At 37.6% G+C, this 21,519-nt stretch overlaps 1 protein-coding gene across 1 annotated transcript in view; it reads right to left on the reverse strand.

The window, feature by feature from the left end:
• Window positions 1-21,519, reverse strand: part of LOC113620125 (receptor-type tyrosine-protein phosphatase delta) — a 194,647-nt gene that overhangs the window by 131,526 nt on the left and 41,602 nt on the right. The window contains exons 12-14 of the mRNA XM_027105857.1: window positions 15,370-15,460; window positions 10,042-10,251; window positions 2,778-2,938 (exon numbers count right to left, since the gene is read on the reverse strand). Of these exons, the coding sequence (XP_026961658.1) occupies window positions 2,778-2,938; window positions 10,042-10,251; window positions 15,370-15,460 (462 nt within the window). The remainder of the gene's footprint in view (window positions 1-2,777; window positions 2,939-10,041; window positions 10,252-15,369; window positions 15,461-21,519) is intronic.

Raw genomic sequence — 21,519 nt, forward strand, 5'->3', positions numbered from 1 at the left:
ATTGATTATCAATATATTATAGTTTTCAAATGATTAAATTGAAAACAAAGTCAAATGAATAGAATGTGAAAGTGTGCTCTTCCATTTTAACATAATTAATAGGGATAAGTCTCAAAGTCTCCTCGGAGAGCTCAGTGAAATGTATTTGTCTATATGGACGAAGCATCCACAGCTACAGACCCATTCCTAACACAAGTAGTCTTGTAAACAGGTGTGTATTACCAACAGGATATATGTGCGTCACCAATATTTTATACTCATTCCCGACTCAAAGTATTATTTGCACACAGGAAGTGAAAATACTTTAAAAATAGTAGTGCTGATAATAATAATACATTCCATTCTGAGTCATTACCAGTGACCTATGTATAAACTGAAAGGCACCTAAAAAAGAGGGATATAGTGTGTTTGTTTGTCATATAATTTTCTTTGCTCAGGATCCAAGCTATTAAAGACACTATTCATTGCCTACAGAAGATTTCCTCTTGAACTGTTTCATGATAATCAGGAAGGACATTGTTGGGTCTACTTGAATTTCAAGTCAGGAATGTTCTTTACTGCTGAAGCAAGCATTTCTATTTCAGAAATGCTTCATGGGCTTTCAGATGGTTAGCTGAATATACTTAGCATTCGAGGCTGTGTGCATTTCCCAACAATTGCATTAGACGATGCTTACATATGCACACACTGAAATGCAACTTCAACAGTCATAAAAATCTTTAAATACGATGCCTCTTTTTGCAGGATTAGGAAAAATTATAACTGAGTTTATTTTTTTCAAGCACGTGTGGATAAAGAAAACTTTAAAAGGATTTCTAGCGGGTTGGCCAAAAAGTTCGCTCGGGGTTTTCCAGATGAAAGCCCCGAGCGAACTTTTTGGCCAACGCACGCATGACTTAATGATAGCCGGATAGATTCACCACTTAAAAAAAGGTAAGCATCTTGTTCATTTTGAGTAATCACACAATGTCACGTGATATGATCTAGAACTGCAACTGTCAGCCACCAGTTGTCTTCTGGTCTGACTCCCACAGCAGGATGTTACCACTTAAATAAATGTTTCACAGAAAACAATTAGAATTCTATTTTTACTTTTTTCTTCTTGTATTCTCTCCTGGTAATAAGTGCGGTACCTGAACAGCAAAGCTGTTGCTTGGACTCGGACTCACATAGGATCTCTTACTGTTCTGGAGTATGTGGGACCTCGCACTTCCTGCCCTTTAGCTCTTACGTAAGAGAGAAGGGATCAAATACAACAGCACACTGAAAAGATACAGACTGGGATGGGAAGATTGAAACCATCAACTAAGATGTTTGGGCCTGTCAAGCACTTGCTTTTTCAGCTATTATTTTATGGAGTGGACAATTTGAGTGATGGCAGTGATCGGGAAGAATAATGATGGATTTATTTTTATTAATTCTAGAAAGGATAGGCGATTTAATGGGCTATGGTATGAACTTCTTTAACTAACTTGTCCTTTTTTTCTCAACTCTGGAATAGAATGGAATACAGCCTCATAAGAGAGAGAGTTTTTCAAGGGAGAAGTGTCTGTCTTGAAAAGTATGTTTTTGAGTCAAAAGAAGAGCTTATGAAAAGAGAGCTCTTCCAAGAACATAAGAACAAAGGAATGCAGGTAGGAATAATTAATGTAAACCCAATGAAGGGAGATATACGGGTGGGAAAAAGAGATAATGAAAATAAGATATCTTGTCAGATTAAACATGTGAGCAAGCATCAAAATGAAGACATTCTCATCTAATTTTGAAGGTCAAGGTTATAGTGAGGGAAGAAGAGAGAAAAACTATCTTGCAGTAGAAGGAAGAGAGTAACTTCACAGTGGCATTCCGACAGATGACACACTACAAAGGAAACACAGATTAAAGGTTCATGAAAATAAAATTTGGAATGGAAGAAAAGAAAAATTGATATAAAGGGAGAGAGAGAATTCAGTCATTCTACATGTTTAAGAGAGCAGATGTTAATTGTTAAAATTTTATACATTATTGTATTTTTTAGGTCAGAAAGGATTAAGGGGAAGAAGAATTACTCACGTCTTCTATCCAACTGCTTAAGCAGTGACCTAGGGGAAGAAATCTTGCTTATGTGTAATGGAGGCAGAAATGGGATTGACAAGAGTGGATCAGAAAACACGGGTAAATGTGGGTTATTTGCATCCCACCTGTGGTCAGACACTAAATCATATGGATACGTGGGGGTATCAAGACTAAGGTTATATTTTTTCTAAAGGAAAATGGTACCTTGCATTTCCTCTTGGACACAAATGGGAAAGGGAAAAGTTCATCCTCTTCCTATCTTTTCTTTCTTTGCTCTTCTATTTTTAGCCACTTTTGCTAACTTTTGAAAATAGCCACGGGGGTGGGGGGAGGGCAGGGAATCTCAGCCGACAAGCAAGTTAGTTAGACTTATGAACTGGACGCAAATGTGCCAACTTGATCTGAAACAATCCAGTGTGAGCTTCCTTGGGACTATCTGCTTGTGAATGTAGTAACATCTCAGCTGTCATGCAAAGCGCTCATTCTGCATAAGTAAGTAAGTATCTCAGAAGATGGAGGTTGGGATCTATGCCTGCTGGGCAACAGAGTCTATACCACATGGTGAATGAGATTTTAAATAGCTGAGTCTTTACGTTTTGTTCTAACGCTAATGGACACCGTTTTGTCCAGTGATTATTGGAAGTATTTCTACTAAGATCAACCACACAATGACCCTAGAAGGATAATAAAGTCTTTGCAATAGACATATGGGGCAAACCTACCTTTTATAAAGAAGAATAGCTATGACAATGCAGATGATAAAGACCACTGCAAGGACAGGACCTACAACCCAGATCAAGCCTTCTTCTTCGTCTGTGATTGGCTGTGGATCCAAATCCATTGACACAACAGGATCAGAGTAAGGGCTGGTTGCATACATCTTCTGAGGAAAAACAGAATCTGTGTTAGTTAGTTAGAAAATAATGCCTTTCTAGAAAGTATCTTGAGCATTAGAACATCGTGGATTTGATAATAAGTGTGTAAAATAAAAAAGGAGGGGAGAGAAAGGAAGAAAAGAGGTTTTGTAATCGAAATTTCCTTTAAAGTATTTTACAATAAAATCATTTCTGATGGTGTAAATTACTCCATAGATACTTTTTCACTGGGATCTATATGTGGCATATTAAATGATCTTATGAAGTATAAGGACCAGTCAATTAAGCAGTCACAAAATGTTCAATGAGCATTTACATTGTGCCAATGTGTTACATGCAATGAGAAAAATACAAAATATTATCGTTCCAGCCATTAAGATATCATCACTCACTCAGCTGAGACCAAATTACAAGAAAGTAAACATTTATACAGCAAATTATCGGTATTGCATTAAATTATGTAAGTAGTCCTACGTACTGCACCTTTGTAAGAAAATGAAGGCCAAAATCTACAACTGCAAAAGAAAAGTCCAGTGTTCAAATTATAACTGCAACACGCATGAAAGTGATAATGATACGGCTTTTTAGAAGATAACATTTTGAGAACTTACTTAAAAGGATTTAGCATATCTATTTAATTTTATTACAGTACTGCTCAGAGGTGGGTATAACAGAAAAGGAAAACCTTAAATACACTGTGGGAATGTAAATTGGTACAGCCATTATAGAACACAGTATGTTGGTTCCTCCAAACATTAGAAATAAAAGTACCATATGACAAATCCCACTCCTGGGTATATAGCCAAAGGAAAGGAAATCACTGTCTCAAAGATACCTGCATACCTGTGTCCTCTGCAGTATATTCACAATATCTAACACATGGAAGCAATGTAAGTTTCTTTTTATGGATGAATGGATAAATGTGGTTATCTATAGACACAGATACATACACACACAATGGAACATTATTCAGCCATTAAAAGGAGAAAAAAAGGAGAAAATCCTGCCATCCGCGATGACATGGATGAATCTGGAGGGCTTTATGCTAAGTGAAATAAGCCAGACAGAGAAAGACATATATTGTATGGTTACAAGAAGAATGAGTTCTGAAAACCTAAAGTGCAGCAAGGTGACTATAGTGAGTGACACAGAACGGTATACCTGAAAGTTTCTGAGAGTAGATCTTAAACATTCTCACCATACACACGAAACGAACAAACAGTTAATTTTCTTGATCTTGGTAATCACAGAGTCTGTGTATACAGAACTATATAAAATCATCACATTGTGCATTTTAAATATGTGCCACTATATTTGGCAATTATTCCTCAATAAAGCTGCAAAGATATATATATATATATATGGAAAGTCACTTGGTGAATGAAGGGACTGCATACGCATGAATTGTTTCTATAATATCTTGTTTTGTTCTGTCCTATTTTAGACTCGCTCAGAAAAATATTCTCGTGACTCTGCCTCTCTTTAAAATACTATTTTTCCCACTAGAGACCAGTCCACATTCACGAGCTGCCCCACATGTCTTAAGAACAAACAAACAGCTCACAGCTCAATAACAAAAAAAACAAACAACCCAATTAAAAAAACAAACAACCCAATTAAAAACTGGGCAGAAGACCTAAATAGACATTTTTCCAAAGAAGACATACAGATGGCTAAAAGGTACATGAAAAGATGCTCAACATCACTATTAGAGATGCAAATGAAAACTACACAATGAGGTGTCACCACACACGGGTCCAAATGGCCATCTTCAAAAAGTCTACAAATGCTGGAGAGGGTGTGGAGAAAAGGGAACCCTCTTGCACTGTTGGTGGGGATGTAAATTGATACAGCCACTATGGAGAACAGTATGGAGGTTCCTTAAAAAACTACAAATAGGACTACCATATGACCCAGCAATCCCACTACTGGGCATATACCCCGAGAAAACCATAATTCAAAAGGACACGTGCACATGTGGATGATCCTCAAGTCCATCCACCCCCTTTCCAGTCTCACACAACCACATTTCTCATTACCTCATTCATGTTCCCCCACACCATATCAAGAATTTCTTCCTTCCTCTAACAGTCTCCACTGCTGCTAGAGTTATCCTAAACTGCATCCGTAAAACCTTCAGGAGGCTCTCTAGGGATTCCTAAATAAAAGCTAGACATCTTAGCACAATTCTTAAGGGCCTCCACAATTTTGTTTGAAACTTTCTTACCACATATAACATGTTCCATCACAATAGACTTCTTGCTGCTGCTACCAAAATGCTCTATTCTCTCTCTTTACTTTAACCCTCTCACAAGTGGAAGTTCCACGACATTTAGCTCCCGCAATCCGACTCCAAGGCCTCACTTAAATTTCGCCTCCATTGAAGCTGCCTCTCCTTAACTGGAAATAATCGGTCATTTCACAAACTGTAGGTAAAAGTCATTTTAACAATTTGAAGTTATTTGTTTCTTAATGGTAGTGGCCAGGCTCTATTTTGGTTTTTCATTTGTGTACATGCCTTATCTTCTTTAATGAAACTATAAACTCCTTGAAGGTAAAGATTTATATACAGTTTGTATGCTTAAGGCAGCAAGTACAGAACTTTGCATTTAGTGGGTTCCCAGAAAATCTCTGTTGAATAAAACGCTCATTTTTTTTTCAAATGGCTGACATTATTAAAGCACGAGAGAGTATACTCATTTTTCCACTATCGGTAAATATGTTTAATTATTTTCAGTCTGCATTTTTAAACAATTAGCGCATATATTCTGCTTTAAGTAGGACAAACTCAGCAGTCAATCTGGAGAACACATGCCCACGAAATGCCTGTATGCTATTCTCCCTTTCCATTTTCCTCACTATGTCCAGGAAAGAGATTGAGCAGACTTTTGGATTTTCTAATGCATCTAAAGAATACAAAAACTCAATATGTTTCTAACCTTCTTAGGGGCTGATTTAAAAAAAAAAAAAAAAAAAAAAGATATGTACAGTGTAAGGATTTACACAAAGGGCTTAGCAAATACACTCTATGTGCAAGAAACATGATTCTTTTATATAATTAATTGTTTGTTTTGGTTTAAATTTTCCCCTTTCCATTTTGTAGGTCACACTCAAATTGTTTGGGAGACTTAAGTAAGCAAAACTCTCTGATTTGAAATTCTTTACCAAGAGCCTTTGAGATAATAATCTTGGTTAGCCAAGATGGAAATCTAAGCAGAGGTTTTTCCCAAAGTACATAGACTTCCAACCCAAATCAGGAAACAGAGGCATGTGAAAATGAAAAGAAAACAAAACAGTAAAATGATATCAGCCTTACGAAAAGTAGAATTTGTTCAGTATGTGGGAGTAATGGAAAAGATTAAACGTTGGGTCATTCTAAACCAGTCCTTTGATATTCTTAATGAGGCAGTTAATTGGGGAAAAGCTCATGTCTTTGGGGGGGGAAGGGGGATATTTTCTGTATACAAATTATCATCCCACCCTTGGAGTGGTTAGCCACTTTAACAATCACTCTTGAAAATCTGAGGTTTACAAAACACTGTATCACTACGAGCATTACAGTAGCTGGGTACAAGTCTATAAATGCTGGCATGAACACACAGAGGAAACGTAACGGAAATACTGTTAGCTTTGAGAGCGATGTTGAAAAAGATGATGGAGAAAAGGGGCAACTTAGACAATACATATTTGGGAAGAAATCCTAATTATATAATTAATGAAACAGTGAGATGACATACTAAGGGAAGAGGTAAACTATTCATCAATGGTGATACATTTCAACACTAGTTGAAATGTAGCAACTAGCTGAAATGTCTGCTAGAAACCAGAGTCTCTGACAGTGCATGATCTGATGAGATTCCATTTTTGCTGGATTCTCTGATCTATCTCAGTGCTCTGAACGTGCTTTCGGAAACGTCCTAAAGCTATTTAAAGAAAATTTCTTTCAAATATCTAAAAGTCATTAAAAAAAAGGATAAGATGGTTCCAACATTCCATTCCCTTGATGTTCTGCCTTAAAACCTTCAACTAGGAAGAGAAAGCACATCCGTGCATTAAAATTCCAGGAAGCCCATCACTTTGTTTTCAAATGACATCCTGTGCACACACACACAAAAACCAGGCAGAAAGGCTGCCTTTGTGTTTTGATTTTCCACGAGGGAATTCCTTCAGTCATTTGAAGAGAAGCCCCACTGTACATGCTAACACCTGATGTGGAGAAATCTTTGATATATCTCAGACTTCCTATACCGGGGAAGGGACTGGCTCTATCTAGTTGCCACACCTGTCAGTTTTAAGCCCCATTAGAAAGGTATAGTTTTGAATTATATTATATTAAATGTTATTGTGAACCGCCACTTCAAAATCTACCTCCCTCCCATCTACAATTTCTCGCCCTCTCTCTCTCCCTCTCCCTCTGTTTTTAACATTCAAAGCAACTGATGCGCAGAATGACATAAGAGCAAGATGAATTACATAAAAGAAGACAACTCATTATTTAGAGGACCTTAGGAATTCTCTGTTTTATTGAATTGTTTTCTAACTTTCTTGGCTTTTCACTGATAAAGTCCCTGGTAAATTGCTATAATTTAAAAGCCAGGCTATGCTTGCCTTTTCCTAGATAGAACTTCCCTTGAATCTGGGCAGAAAGCACTATGGGTTCACTGGTAGTTATAGGAGAATAAAATACATACAATCACCCCCCATCAATATTTTCAAATACTTGGAAATGAACTATGTTTAATCTCAGAGCTTGTTAGTTACTATTGTAATCACACAGGCTAAGATCTACTAGGTATTATGCAACATACCTAATATTAAACATATATTTGAAAACAGTCATTTTAAGAGGATGAGGAAGGAGACAAGCAATGATGGCTGTCACCCTCCTATCCAGATGTGGGTCACATCAAAAGATCTTAAGAACCATGCCCCTATAAAAAGCATCCAAATTGGAAAGAAAGAAGTAAAACTGTCATTATATGCAGATGACAAGTACGATATATAGAAAACCCTCAAGTCTCCACCAAAAATATTATTAGAACTAGCAAATACATTCAGTAAAGTTGCAGGTTACAAGATTAACATACAGAAATCTTGCTTTTCTATACACTAATAATGAACTATCAGAAAGAGAAAGCAAGAAAACAATCCTGTTTAAAATTGCATCAAAAAGAATAAAATATCTAGGAATGAACTTAACCAAGGAGGTGAAAGACCTATACTCTGAAAACTATAAAACATCGATGAAGAAATTTGAAAATGATAAAAAGAAATGGGAAGATATTCCATGTTCTTGGATTGGAAGAATTAATATCGTAAAATGTCCATACTACACAAGGCAATCTACAGATTTAGTGCAATCCCTATCAAATTACCCATCGCATTTTTCCCAGATCAAAAACAACACTAAAATATATATGGAACCACAAAAGATTCTGAAAAGCCAAAACCATATTGAGAGAAAAAGAACTAAGCTCGAGGAATCATGCTCCCTGACTTCAGACTATACTATGAAGCTACAGTAATCAAAATACTATGGTACTGGCACAAAAACAGACACACAGATCAGTGGAAAAGAATGGAGGCTCTAGAAATAAACCCATGCACCTATGGTCAATTATTCTACTACAGAGGAGGCAAGAATATACAATGGAGAACAGACAGTCTTTTCAACAAGGGGTGCTGGGAAAGCTGGACAGCTACCTGTAAAAGAATGAGATTAGAACATTCCCTCACACCATGTACAAAATAAACTCAAAATGGAATAAAGACCTAAATGTAAGGCCTGAAACCATAAAACTCCTAGAAGAGAGCATAGGCAGAACATTCTTTGACATAAATTGTAGCAATTTTTTTTTTTTTGCATCTCCTAAGGCAAAAGAAATAAAAGCAAAAAACAAAAAATGGACCTAATTAAACTTAAAAGCTTTTGCACAGCAAAGGAAACCATCAACAAAGCAAAAAGATAACCTACTGAATGGGAGAAAAATATCTGCAAATGATGTGACCAATAAGGGCTTAATATCCAAAATATATAAACAGCTCATACAACTCAATATCAAAAAACCAGACAACCCAATTAAAAATGGGCAGAAGTCCTGAATAGACATTTTTCGAAAGAAGACATATAGACAACAGGCATGTGAAAGGATGCTCAACATCTCTAACCATCCAAGAAATACCCATCAAAACCACAGTGAGATATCACCTTAAACCTGTCAGAATGGCTATCATCAAAAAGACCACAAATAACAAACGTTGGCGAGGATGTGGAATAAAGGGAACCCTTATACACTGTTGGTGGGAATGTAAATTGGCGCAGCCACTATGGAACACAGTATGGAGGTTCCTCAAAAAAACTAAAAATAGAACTACCATATGATCCAGCAGTCCTACTCCTGAGTATGTATCTGAAGAAAATAAAAACGCTCGTTTGAAAACATACAGGTACCCCAATGTTCACAGCAGCATGATTTACAATAGTCAAGATACGGAAACCACCCAAGTGTCCATTAACAGATGAATGAATAAAGAAAATGTACATATATGCAATGGGATATTACTCAGCCGTAAAAAAAGAATTATGCTATTTGCAACAACATGGATGAACCTAGAGAGAATTATGCTTAGTGAAATAAGTCAGAAAAAGACAAATACTGTATCACATCACTTCTACGTGGAATCTAAAAAATAAAACAAACCAATGTGTATAACAAAACAGAAACAGACTCACAAAGAACAAACTAGCGGTTACCAGTGGGGGAGTGGGTTAGGACAAGAGAGGGGTGTGGGATTAAGAGATACAAATGCCAAAACAAAAACCAAACAACAACAAAAAGAACCATGCCCTATCAATTTGGCACTTCATAAACTAGATGTCCATCTAAATTTCCTGTCATTGGGGACACAGCCTTACTTGTAACGAAATCTCAAGCAGACTACTCAGCAGTGTTCAAAGAGTAGGCAGCCTGTTACCACATCTAAGTTAGCGAAATCTCTTGAGAAATAATTAGGGTGCATGTACCTATGTATCCCCAAATGACCAAATTCTGGTGAAAAATGTATAAGAATACCATAGGAAATTAGATGGATGCCATCATAATTAACTTACAGACTCTGCGTGTTCCATCACTGCTAACACAAAGAAGACATATTCTTGACCACTTTGGAGTTGCTTGTTTGTAAATCCACCATAATGTTTTTCATCCCCCAGGGTGAACTCAGTGGGAAGGACATCGAAGTGAGCGGCAATATATGGCTTCAATTCAACTTCTCTCCCATAACGGATGCTTCTGCGTTTCCTAGATATCTCTTTAAGCAGCTTAAGGAAAAAAAGTGGGAAACAGAGAAAGAAATGTAAACAACAATAACCCAACTTAATGACAATTTAATGGGAGAAATTAACTCAGGGCTGGGAACAACCCAAATACAGTGTGTCCACAATACGCGTAGTATGTCAGCATTACTAAATCTCAGTCTCTCTGTCTTCCAAAGGTAACACACTGAATTGCAATTGCAAGGCTCAGGCTGTAAACACTGGACGATTAGATCCTTTACTGGTAGTTCACATCACTGTCCACTCTGATGAAATCCTCTCAGAGGACAAGAATGCATTATAACTTGTCTGTGGAAAAAATTCAGCTTGATTCACAAAAGCCCGTCATGCAGGCTTTATCACTTACTATTAAACAAGTAGTACCCTCAGATAAAGCCATCAAAACGTTCAAAGACCAACCTTTTGGAGAGATTAGTACCATTTTAGATTACTTTTAGTAATGAGATAACTAGTATGATGTATATCCCCTCAAATCAGCAGAAATAGAATCTGATGACCAATTTTTAATTGACATTTTAAATAGACATGGTCACTTATTTAACGATTTCTGGCTTGACTTGGTTCCTTGATTAACCATTTGGGATAAAATGGTAAAATTCCTTGCATTTATCATGGCACCGAGTTTTTCTGGAGCTAATAGCTCTCTGGAGATGTTGAATTATCTTGCCAGGCAATAAAGGCAGGGTAGAGAAAAAATAATTTTAATATTACACTGAAGAAAACAAATATAAACATGTACACACAGAAATCCTTCATGTATTTCTAAAAGAAAAAAAGTACAAATTATGGTTTGATACTCTGTTGCTTTGCATTCACTCTTATTAGGAGAAACTCATGTTAATGATATTTCATGACAATTTCAAAATGATGTTTAAGTTATCTCTGTCTGCTTCCATTAAATATTGGTATTTTATAGGGCTTAACAGAGAAAAAGACGTTTATAGCAGTCTGAGATGCCTTTTGATGTAAGGGACAACTTAACTGGTGTTTTGAAAGAATTCTGATTTGTTTTACTATCTCTATAGAAAAGACTATCTGAGAACCTGGTGCAATGAAGGCCAGGCTTCTGTAGTAATAACGGCTGCAGACTGTATACATGGCAAATACCAAATCCTTACGTTAGGAACCTGATGGTAAACTACAGTCTCTTCAACACAGAATGTACATGTGCTCAGCTGGTCAAAATTATAACTTAAAAATGTAAAAAATCACCCTCTTGGTTATATAGATAATTTGTGCCCATGTTATTGAATACTTAAAATGTTCTCAAATTTTCTGTTAGGTCTGAGTTTCTTGATACAATTAAAATTACATGAAATGTAAGTTCTTTTATAAAAACCACAGCAGAACTTGTTTAGCAAATTTGGACCATCTGATGATACATTCAGGTAGACTGATCAATTATGGACCAACTGAATTGTAATAAAGCAAGTCCAGAAACTCAGCACTATCTTTCAATCCTGTTGTCACATTTAGGTCTTATAATAATGATGATAATGACAATAATGCTTTTCTTTGTTAACCAATTCCTAGGTGCCAGGCACCGTTCTCAGGAGACTAAATAGGGCTTAGTTCATTTACTCATAAAAACTCTATGAAATAAGTTATCATTATCCCCATTTTATAAATGAGGCAACTGAGGCAGAATAGAAAGTGACAGTAGTGGATTCAATTGGTGAAATAAAATGAAATTACATGTAAGAGATTTTTTCCAACCATATTTTTATTTACTTAATGGCTGCACAATACCAAAGAAACATAATTGCAACATTTAGGCTAAATTAATAATGTTAACTCTTTTAACTCAGTCTATGCTTAAATATGTAATTTTTGTGCATCTGCTTTCATTAACACAGATAAATGCGTACTTAGATGTCTTTTTCCTAGATTCTTTTAACATGTATTTTTAAAATTCTGATGTAAATATTTAAGATATACTTGAAAACTCACTACATAGGTTATTGTTGATATGTAGTCATTTATGGGCCATTACTTAGAGAAGGACAGATGAAGTGCAGAAGAGCCGAAAAGCTTTCTGAAGTTGGTTAATCGGAAACATTTACCATCAGTTGTTTATGCAACTGTGTCCCCTCTTCTACTTCACCGATCAAACCCTACCTTGATTTTATTCATATTTCAGATGTAGGCAGGCAACTGTCATAATTCATCCATATCACTGTCATCCCTAAGAGTACCTTTTGCTAGGGTTTCTTTAGAAGACTTCGAGGAAGTACTTTAACAGATTTTAGTGTTTTGGTGCTCCTAAGACCCAATGCTGCCATTCATTAAGGTCAAACCTGGAACATCAACCCTGGCCCTGTAGCTTGCTCTAATCTCTGTAGGATGCTCCCTGTGTTATACTTTAAATGGGTCAAGTGTGCTCAGGTGACACTGAAGTGAGCCACTATGTTGAAGTTCCAACCACAAATGACCACGTTATTTTACAGCAAGCCTTTGAAGTACAATGCGATGAAAAGCTTATGATGTATTACAAGACCTTCCCTGAATTAAATATAACTAACATTTTAGGAGTCATCCTGTCCAGAATTCATTTTGACTATCAATGTCTGCTCTGCCCAGGCTGACCCTGACAACTAAGAGTTCCAGTCTATGAATTTATCATGTGAAGATTATCCCCAGACAAAGGATAAATGAGCTCAGAAGATAATATCGAGAGTGACTCTGTGTAGAAAGCCTCTTTCCATTTTTTATGGGCCTAGGTGTGAGGCATGCATGTGGAAATCCCCTTAGGCTACCATTCTATTTGATGATTGGGGTTTCAACGATTTGAATTATAGGCCTTTCTAAAAAATCACTTGGTCAAATACATTTAAGAGAGGAACACTGCTTTGTCAAACCTGGCAGTACCAAGCTATAGATAAAATTACTACAGTGCTTTTATTATCCATGGTAGAAAAAAAATACCTGTCTGTAGGGATCAGAAACTGGATGAGTAAGCACAAAGTGAGGCCATAGCCTACTTTCATTAGTTCCCCTCCACAATAGTTACAAGATGTATTGGAGGTTTCCAGAAGATATATCAAGGGCTTTAGTTTTCTATCAGAAATAATTTTCATTTTCCAGTCAATGCATATCTTATTTCTTCCACCATTAATTCTACAATGTGGTCTCAATTATATCAGTAAGAAAAGTGGGAAAGAACCCATCCTGACCCCCAAATTTTGAATTAATAAATGTTCTTTATCAAACTATTATACAGATTAATGCACTACAATTTGTGCGATGATTAAAATGACCCTTTGTTATGGGAATCAGCAGCAGAGACCCATAGAATGTAATTGCAAGAAAGTTCAATGTCATATAGCTCTATACTTTAATCCATTAGAACTGATGTGCATTTTGGAGGTTGAAACCTAGCTGTAAAAGAGAATCAGCTTCCTATTACTTACAACCAAATGGCTCCACTTCTAAGCAAAGCTTTTTTTTTAAGGATTTGATGTCATTTTTGGCTTGGATGTTAATTCCTTGAAAACTTTTTTTTTTTTTAATAGGTAGAAAGATTCATAGATTTTACAAGTTGCCTTTGCATTTTAAATCCAGTTCCAACTGAATTCTGCATTTCGGCTGAGAACTGATTAAAATAATAAAGACTATGTCAGGATTAACTGATTAGTCACTTGCAGGTAAAACATGCCTTGCTTGTTTAGAGACCAGCTAGCTCATCAAATCGCATATTCAGATGTACTCCTCTGACATCATAAAAAATGATTTTGTTCCTTTATTTTCAGCAGAAAAAAAAAAGTAAAATTTATAACAAATTACTTGACAGCATGATTGAAATGTGTCTCATTTTATACTCCTTCAGTGCTCATCTAATCACTAAGCGGTGACACAAAAGCATAGTCCTAACCTTGAACTCATCTCCCTTTCTGAACTTGATCAAGTTTAACTCAGATAAATGAAGTGGTTGATGATGAAACATACTTCTAGGGATGACACATGTCTGTCAAAAGAAGCTAACAGCCCTGCTCTCGAGATCACAGTCTCCTTAGTGCAGACGTGTGTGAAATAAACATCACTTCCCTGTAATGCAGTGAGGGAATTTCTGCTTTTCCTTGCTTTGTATGCACTAATTTGAGGGACAGAAAATACCTAAAAATAACAGGTTGGGTTATAAGATATAGAACATGTTGTAAATAAATCCAATCAATTAAAATCTCATATTTCCCCTAATGGGGGCCTTTTACATTTGACTTCTGAACTGATTCAATCTAAAACCATGTTAAAATTGTACAGTCTCTCCTGTATAGTATTTCACAGAAGGTGAAGCCCAGCCATTAACCTGCTGTGGCCCTCTAGGGATCTGGCTTAACACTTTTGAGCACAGTTTTCTCATCCAAACATAAGTATGTCAAAATTAGATCTTGTTCTATATACTATGCATTTACTTTAAAAAAAAAAATGTTCTTTTTGCAAAAAAGAGTACCAAGGTACCTATTGTTAATGTAAGATTTTAGAAATTAATAGTATTTAGTATTTGCTCTGTTGTTTGTACCGTATTTCTTGCTCAGCTCAAAATTCTGTGATTTGTTTTATTTGCCCCTGAAGCTCATGCATTTTTGATTCTGATATCTTACAAAATACAGAATAAAGCAAGTATGTGCTAACCAGCACAATTCTGTCAGAAATTGGTCAAGAACACATAGCAGGTCAAGTGTTGAACTCTGGTGCAAACTGCAACTTAGCATTTTTAACAGCCTCAGCTACCATTGCACTGACGAAGCATACCTTGGAATTCATAGCAATGGTGATTAAGTCTTTGCTGACAATTCACTTCACCTTCCACACCTCTGCATCATGTTTTACAAGGGGCACGGGGCAGAATCTTAAAGCCAACAAAGATCAGATAGGTTGTAAGCTTTACAACAGCTTAATGTCTCTTAATTAAATCAAAAAGCTCTTTGTTGGGACCCCAAGAGGTTAACACACCCGTAGCAGTGAACCTTCTGAGTAGCCAGCTGACCAGCCAGCCATGTAGGAGTCAGCACCCAGATTAGATGCTGAAAGGTCTCCACAGAGAGGAGAGGGCTATTTTAAAAATTAAATAACTAATGAACGGCACAGCCCGAAACACATAGTTACCTCATCTAATTCCATTTCATCTGGACTCTCCCATGGCTTGATAAATTTCCCACGAGATTTCTTCAAAGGCACAATTATTATGTAGTAACCTCTGCACAAGAATAGATAGACAAAAATAAGGTTAGTTCGGAGGGAAAAGAAAATGGATATATCCTTAAATCTTCCACAGACCTGAAGATTGAGACTGAAGGCAAATTATGGATATGGAATGACTTGTCCATCAATGGCAAATAACCACCTGTTTGTTCAATTTTAAAAACAACATGGGTAGACATTTATGTGTGACTTCAGTGATCTTGTATGGTAATATCACCATGGTTGACTGACCTTTACTAGGTATCATAAACAGAGTGGAAATAGTTCGTTAGTACCCCGGTGCTAGACACATACAAGGTGGGTATATTGAAATCTACCACAACAGGCTGCAGAACCAAGAATTTTCTATGACATTAATTTATAAGATGATTTTTTTAAAGAAGATGTGTAATAAAAATTACTCTAAGCTCATCCAAATGCCTACACGATGATGATGATTTTCTTTATACACCGTTAAAATACATTTTATTTGGATAAAAAATTAAAAGCATAAAAATTACTCATCATCTCACAATTACATAAAGATGTAAAGGTTCCCCTCTCTTTCTACCCATCAAATTGCAAACCTTAAGGTAGGTACTGCAGAAATTTGGAGACAGTGACTACCTAAGGGCTTTCAAAATAGGTCTCAGTATAATACCTCTATAGGAAGGGACAAAAGTAAGCGAGTCGTCACACTGAGAACGGCCAACTACAACTTACGTATAAAGGTTCCTTGTCGCCAAATAGATGTGGGTTATTTGTAAAGTTGTTTTGTAACTTCCGTATAGTGTACACTGTGCTCTTATATTCAGAGTTAGGGACTCTGCTCATACTGATTTTTGGTAGTAACTATACAAGGACTTTGAACATAAGGTATAATAATAGCCACCACATTAATCACTTCCTACTTTTTAGGTATTATAGTAAATGCATAATCTCATTTTGCCCTCTCAAAAATCCTTTAAGGACAGGTAAGAGAAAAAAAGACAGCTACACAGAGACTGAATGATCGCTCAAGTTAAAACAGATAGTAAGGGGATACAAACCTATATATGTAGAGAGAGATATATATCTCTTAACTATGGCAATAATCTGCTTTTGTTTCATTTACTCTGTATCATAAAGCACTTTTATGGAAATTTATTGTGGAAATGAATACACACACCCCCCTACCTCTGCCTCTCAGAGGAAAGGGATGAGAACGGGATGGGTGCTATCAAGCTTGTATCACATTATATTACAGAGACTAATAGTACACACAGGAAGGCCTGTTTGTTCTTATCGCAAAGCAAAACGTGTAATAAACTCAGCAAATCCTGTGTGATAATGAACTCTGTTTCCACAAACAGAGTCTGGAGCAGCTCTGTCCAGTATAGTAGCCGCTAGCCCCTTGCGGCTATCAAGCACTTGAGATGTGGCTAGTCTGAACTGACATGTGCTCTACCTGTAAAAGACACTGGATTTCAAAAACTTAGTATGAAAAATAAATGTAAAATATCTCAGCAATAATTTTTTAATAGCGATCACATGTTAAAATGATAATATTCTGGATATAACGTGTTTTGTAAAAAATGAAATTAAAATTAATGACATCTGTTTCTTTGTACTTTTTACCATAGCTGCTAGAAAGTGTAGTATTTCACGTGTGGCTCTCGTTACATTTGTTGGGCAGGGCTGATCTAGAGTGTTCCGGTAGAGAATGCGGCATCTAGAGATACATCTGGCCCAGAATTCAGGATCTGCCACTCATGAGCTGTGTGACCCTGGGCTGATCATCTAACATCCCTGAATCTCAGCTGCATATACTGAAATTGAGAGTAAATAATATCAGACTTATTCTGGAGAAATAAAACAAATGAACACAAAGTGCTCAGCACAGTGTGTGTCACGTAGCACTTCACAGATGCCAGCTGCTACTGGCCGGTACTGACCATCATGGTGGGAGAGATGGATCTGAACACAGACACAGTAGGACACAGTGAAACTCCCTGAGAGTTTCAAACTTTTTCTTCCCCCTGATCAATAATTCAAGTCAAACCAGACAACTACAGCAGAATCCGTTCTCCATGGTGCTCTGAGCAACTCATCAGGCTCACGGGGTCACATCACTTAGCCATCCATTTTCTTTCCTACAAACAATGATGACGATCAAGGAGGGTAATGAGAAGGAATAGTGGAGTATGTGAGAGAGGCCAGTATCTTTTATGGTCCAGAGTAAGCTTCCTCCTCTTGCTGTCCTCCCACCACCCGAAGGATTTGCCAAACAGGTCCATCATGTTAAATGAGCATGGAGAAGAATGACAGGGGCTGCAACCTAGCGTACAAAATAACACTGCAGATGGACTTGATAAACACACTTGTCAGGGAACCTCTTGCTTTTCACTACCAATTGCACAAAGTCAGGACAGCTTCTCTTTGCCTAAAGTAATGATACTGCACATGATCAGGGAGCTCCCACTGTCCTCGTTCAGAATCTTGTAAATCAAGGTTAAGCTGATGAATCCTATTAATTTTTCTTCTGCTTTCATACTTTGAGTTGCCGTTCTTGTACATGAAGAAAGAATCCGTTCTGCAGCACTCCCCGACTATTCATTTCATTTGTGGCTTGGATAAGAATTGAACAGCCTTCCCCATAGCAATTAATTAACAGTGTGGCTGGATATCCATAACCTTTTCTCTCCACGGTCACTAAAGCATTCATCTAGAGCAGCCAAAGTGGAGCCTTTCAAAGCAGCTCTCGCCTATTGAAAGAAATGGGGTGTTGGGAATTTGGAACTCCTGGGTCCAAATCCATACATTTCAACTGTATTCTCTGCAACTGTGACTTTGTAAAGAACCTCGTATTCACCATTCCTGAAGCCTAACTTTCCCCTGAGGATACTGCTTTCTTTGCAGACTTCTCACGTGGTGGCTGTTAATTTATCCCTCTTCCTCTGCCCATGAACCTCAGGTTTAGGGTTTGGGTTTCTTTCCTGGTTCACTGTTGCTTCTTGCAGATATTTTCTCCTCTACCCCTTTGCTAAAATCACAATAAGCCCTCCTTTTGGAAGCTCGTACAATTCAGCTATGCTATGGTCTTCTCTTACTGATTTCTGCCATCTACCAACCTCTTCAGAATCTTTCCTTTATGGAAGTTTTTGTTTTGTTTTGTTTTTCCCAGGGTTAACCGTCTTTTTTTTCCCTCCCAAACTCTGCCATCATTTGGGGTGACTTCAGCCTTCAGAGGGCTGGCCCATGCACCACCCAGGGCTCTCAATTTCTTGAGCTCTTCTTTCCCAAAACCCACATCCTCCATCTGCCTTAGCTAAAATCTGATAGCCTTTCTCTGTGCCTGAACCCAAGGAGCTGAATACAGCTTGAGAAATAACGCACAGGGTAGAATGATGCCGTAAGTTCATATTCAGCAAACTCAAACAGGCCTTCAACACGGCCTGGCAACACAGCCACAGCTTCTCTAGTTACCTAGTCCATCCAATCTTCACAGTCAGTTTTTCACACTTTCTCCCCTGGCCTCAAATCTTGGACATACATGCCTCTCCACTAGAAGATGGCCTGCACTCTTATATACAGAGAAAAGAAAAAGATTTAGACAAGCATTCCCTCGTCGTCTAACAAACTACAAGCCGACCTATATCTGAGTGCAAACCATAATCTTTCCGATCGGTACCGTAGAAGGGCTGACTACACTTTCCAGAGCCAATTACTTTTTCTTGAATTGGGTCCTGCATCTCACTCTCTTTGGATGTCTACCATATACTATACCCCTTGTCTCCCATATATCTCGATTTCTCCATCCTCGTTGGATTCTATCGATTAGCTTTCCATCCACATCCTGCTCCAGTCATCACTTTCTCTCTCTCTCCTACCTCTTACTGCCCCAGTTCTGAGAAGAGCTGTGCGTTCTTGCTGTTCTCCATGTTTTCACCTTCCATTCACTTCCCAGTCAACTGTGCTCTAGCTCTGGCCTCATCTGCCCAACTCACCACCTTCACCTGGGTCGTCAGTATTGCATCAAAAGGAGAATTTTTCACTCTCTTCTTACTTGATCTTTTTTTTGTGGTACGCGGGCCTCTCCCCGCTGTGGCCTCTCCTGTTGTGGAGCACAGGCTCCGGACACGCAGGCTCAGCGGTCATGGCTCACGGGCCCAGCCGCTCCGTGGCATGTGGGATCCTCCCGGACCGGGGCACGAACCCGTGTCCCCTGCATTGGCAGGCAGACTCTCAACCACTGTGCCACCAGGGAAGCCCCTTACTCGATCTTTTATCAGAATCTGCGTATTCATAACACCCTCCATGAAACATGTTCAGTTCTTTCTCTGTATCCAACTCTCCTGGTTTTCTACTTAAATCTCTCACCATGTTAACCTTATTTCTTTAGCAGGATTTATTATCTGCTACCCAGCTTTTCAACGGTGGCGTTCCTCAAGGATCTAGCCAAGGATTTGTCTTTACTTCCTCTTTTCTTCCCATGGGATCTCATTCCAGCTCAGGGAATCAGTTATCCCCTAGATGCAAATGATTTACAGATTGACATCTTCAGCCTGGAACGCTCCTCTGAACTCCCCAAGTTTACCCCCTTCCAACTTTATGTCTCCATTTCTATGTCACAAAAGTACCTCAAATTTACTGTGGTTAAAATAAAACAAAAAATACGCCTCCAAAAGTAATCCTCTTCCAATATTGCACCATGATCCATTTTAGGGCACATGCTGTAAACCTAGGTGTTATCACTGATGATCTGCATTAACTCTCTCCCTCCCTCATACCCAAACTACCGCTGAGTCCTATTACTTCCAAACTATCTATAGTGCATTCACTTCTCCCCATCTCTGCCGCCACCGCTCTGGCTTCATTCCATTGTCTCATGCCTGGGTTGCTCCTAACTTTGTCTCCTAATTTTCTCTCTCTGTTGAGTTAAACTCCCTTTAGTCCAGTCTCTTAAATTTTCATTTTGCAATACAAAATTAATTGTAACATTTCCATTGATCCTCATTTGTCTTAGGATAAATACCAAAGGCATTATACGACTCAGCAGGATCCTGCCTGAATCCATCTCTCTGTGCTCTCTGAGCTACGCCCTGGTGGGCTTTTAGCTTCTTGAATTTACTTGGTCCATTCTGTCTTTGCTCATTCTATACCATCTGTCTAGAACCTTCTGTCACTCCCAACAAATCCCAAGTTATCTTCTCTCTTTCCTCAAATAGCAACTCACTTTTTTACTTCCTAACTCAAACCTTCCCTGACCTCTGCTTAGACCAATGACCCCTATTACATGGTCTCAATGAACCATTTTTAGTCCATAATTTTCTTATACGTTTAAGACATATTCATATACTTAGAAACACATTGCTAAAGCAGTTACACATATAATTTCCCCAAATTTGCTAACGTTGCCATTTTATCACTGAGTTCTTTTTTCACTGAAAAGTGGAAGTGGGTGAAGCAGGTAACTCTTGGGGATTTATGCCTCCCCTAGATCGGGAAGTCAAAAACATTTTGAGGCCCTTCTCTTGCATTAGAACTTTCCAACTTGAAACCTCATCAAGCTTTTCTCTTTTCTCCAAACCAGCCTAATGACATGCCTAAATGTCTTTTAGTTACCAGCAAAGCGGTGATCCTGGTTCTAATGTCATGTGGTATTAGGTAAGGTAAGATGACTCTGTAGAGTAAAGTGAGGAACTAACATATACCCTGCAAATTCATATCAACTAAATCATGTGAACTGAAAGAACTTGCTTGAAATGCAAAAAAAAAAAAAAAAAAATGCTTTTGGACATAGAGCAGCTTCCCATATGGGTAAAATTAAACTTTATACTCTGTTTGCCTGTCTAACTCAAGGCTGAAGTTTAGCCTTCAAATACCCTTTTCAACATAGACCTTCACTATTAAACTAATGGAAAATAAATAACTTGAGAATCAATATATCCAGAGAGCCCTCGACTACTCATAATGTAAGCTGTGTTTTCCCAGTATATTAGATTTAATTAGATAAGTTAAATATAACCTTCAGAATTTTAATTATCCTATGTAAAGTTTTACTAATTTTATTTAATATGTTATCATCAAGGGGCC

The sequence above is a fragment of the Aethalodelphis obliquidens genome, unplaced genomic scaffold, assembly GCF_003676395.1.
Source record: "Aethalodelphis obliquidens isolate GAN/ISIS:26980383/991018 unplaced genomic scaffold, ASM367639v1 scaffold7, whole genome shotgun sequence".
Classification (NCBI taxonomy): Eukaryota; Metazoa; Chordata; class Mammalia; order Artiodactyla; family Delphinidae; genus Aethalodelphis; species Aethalodelphis obliquidens.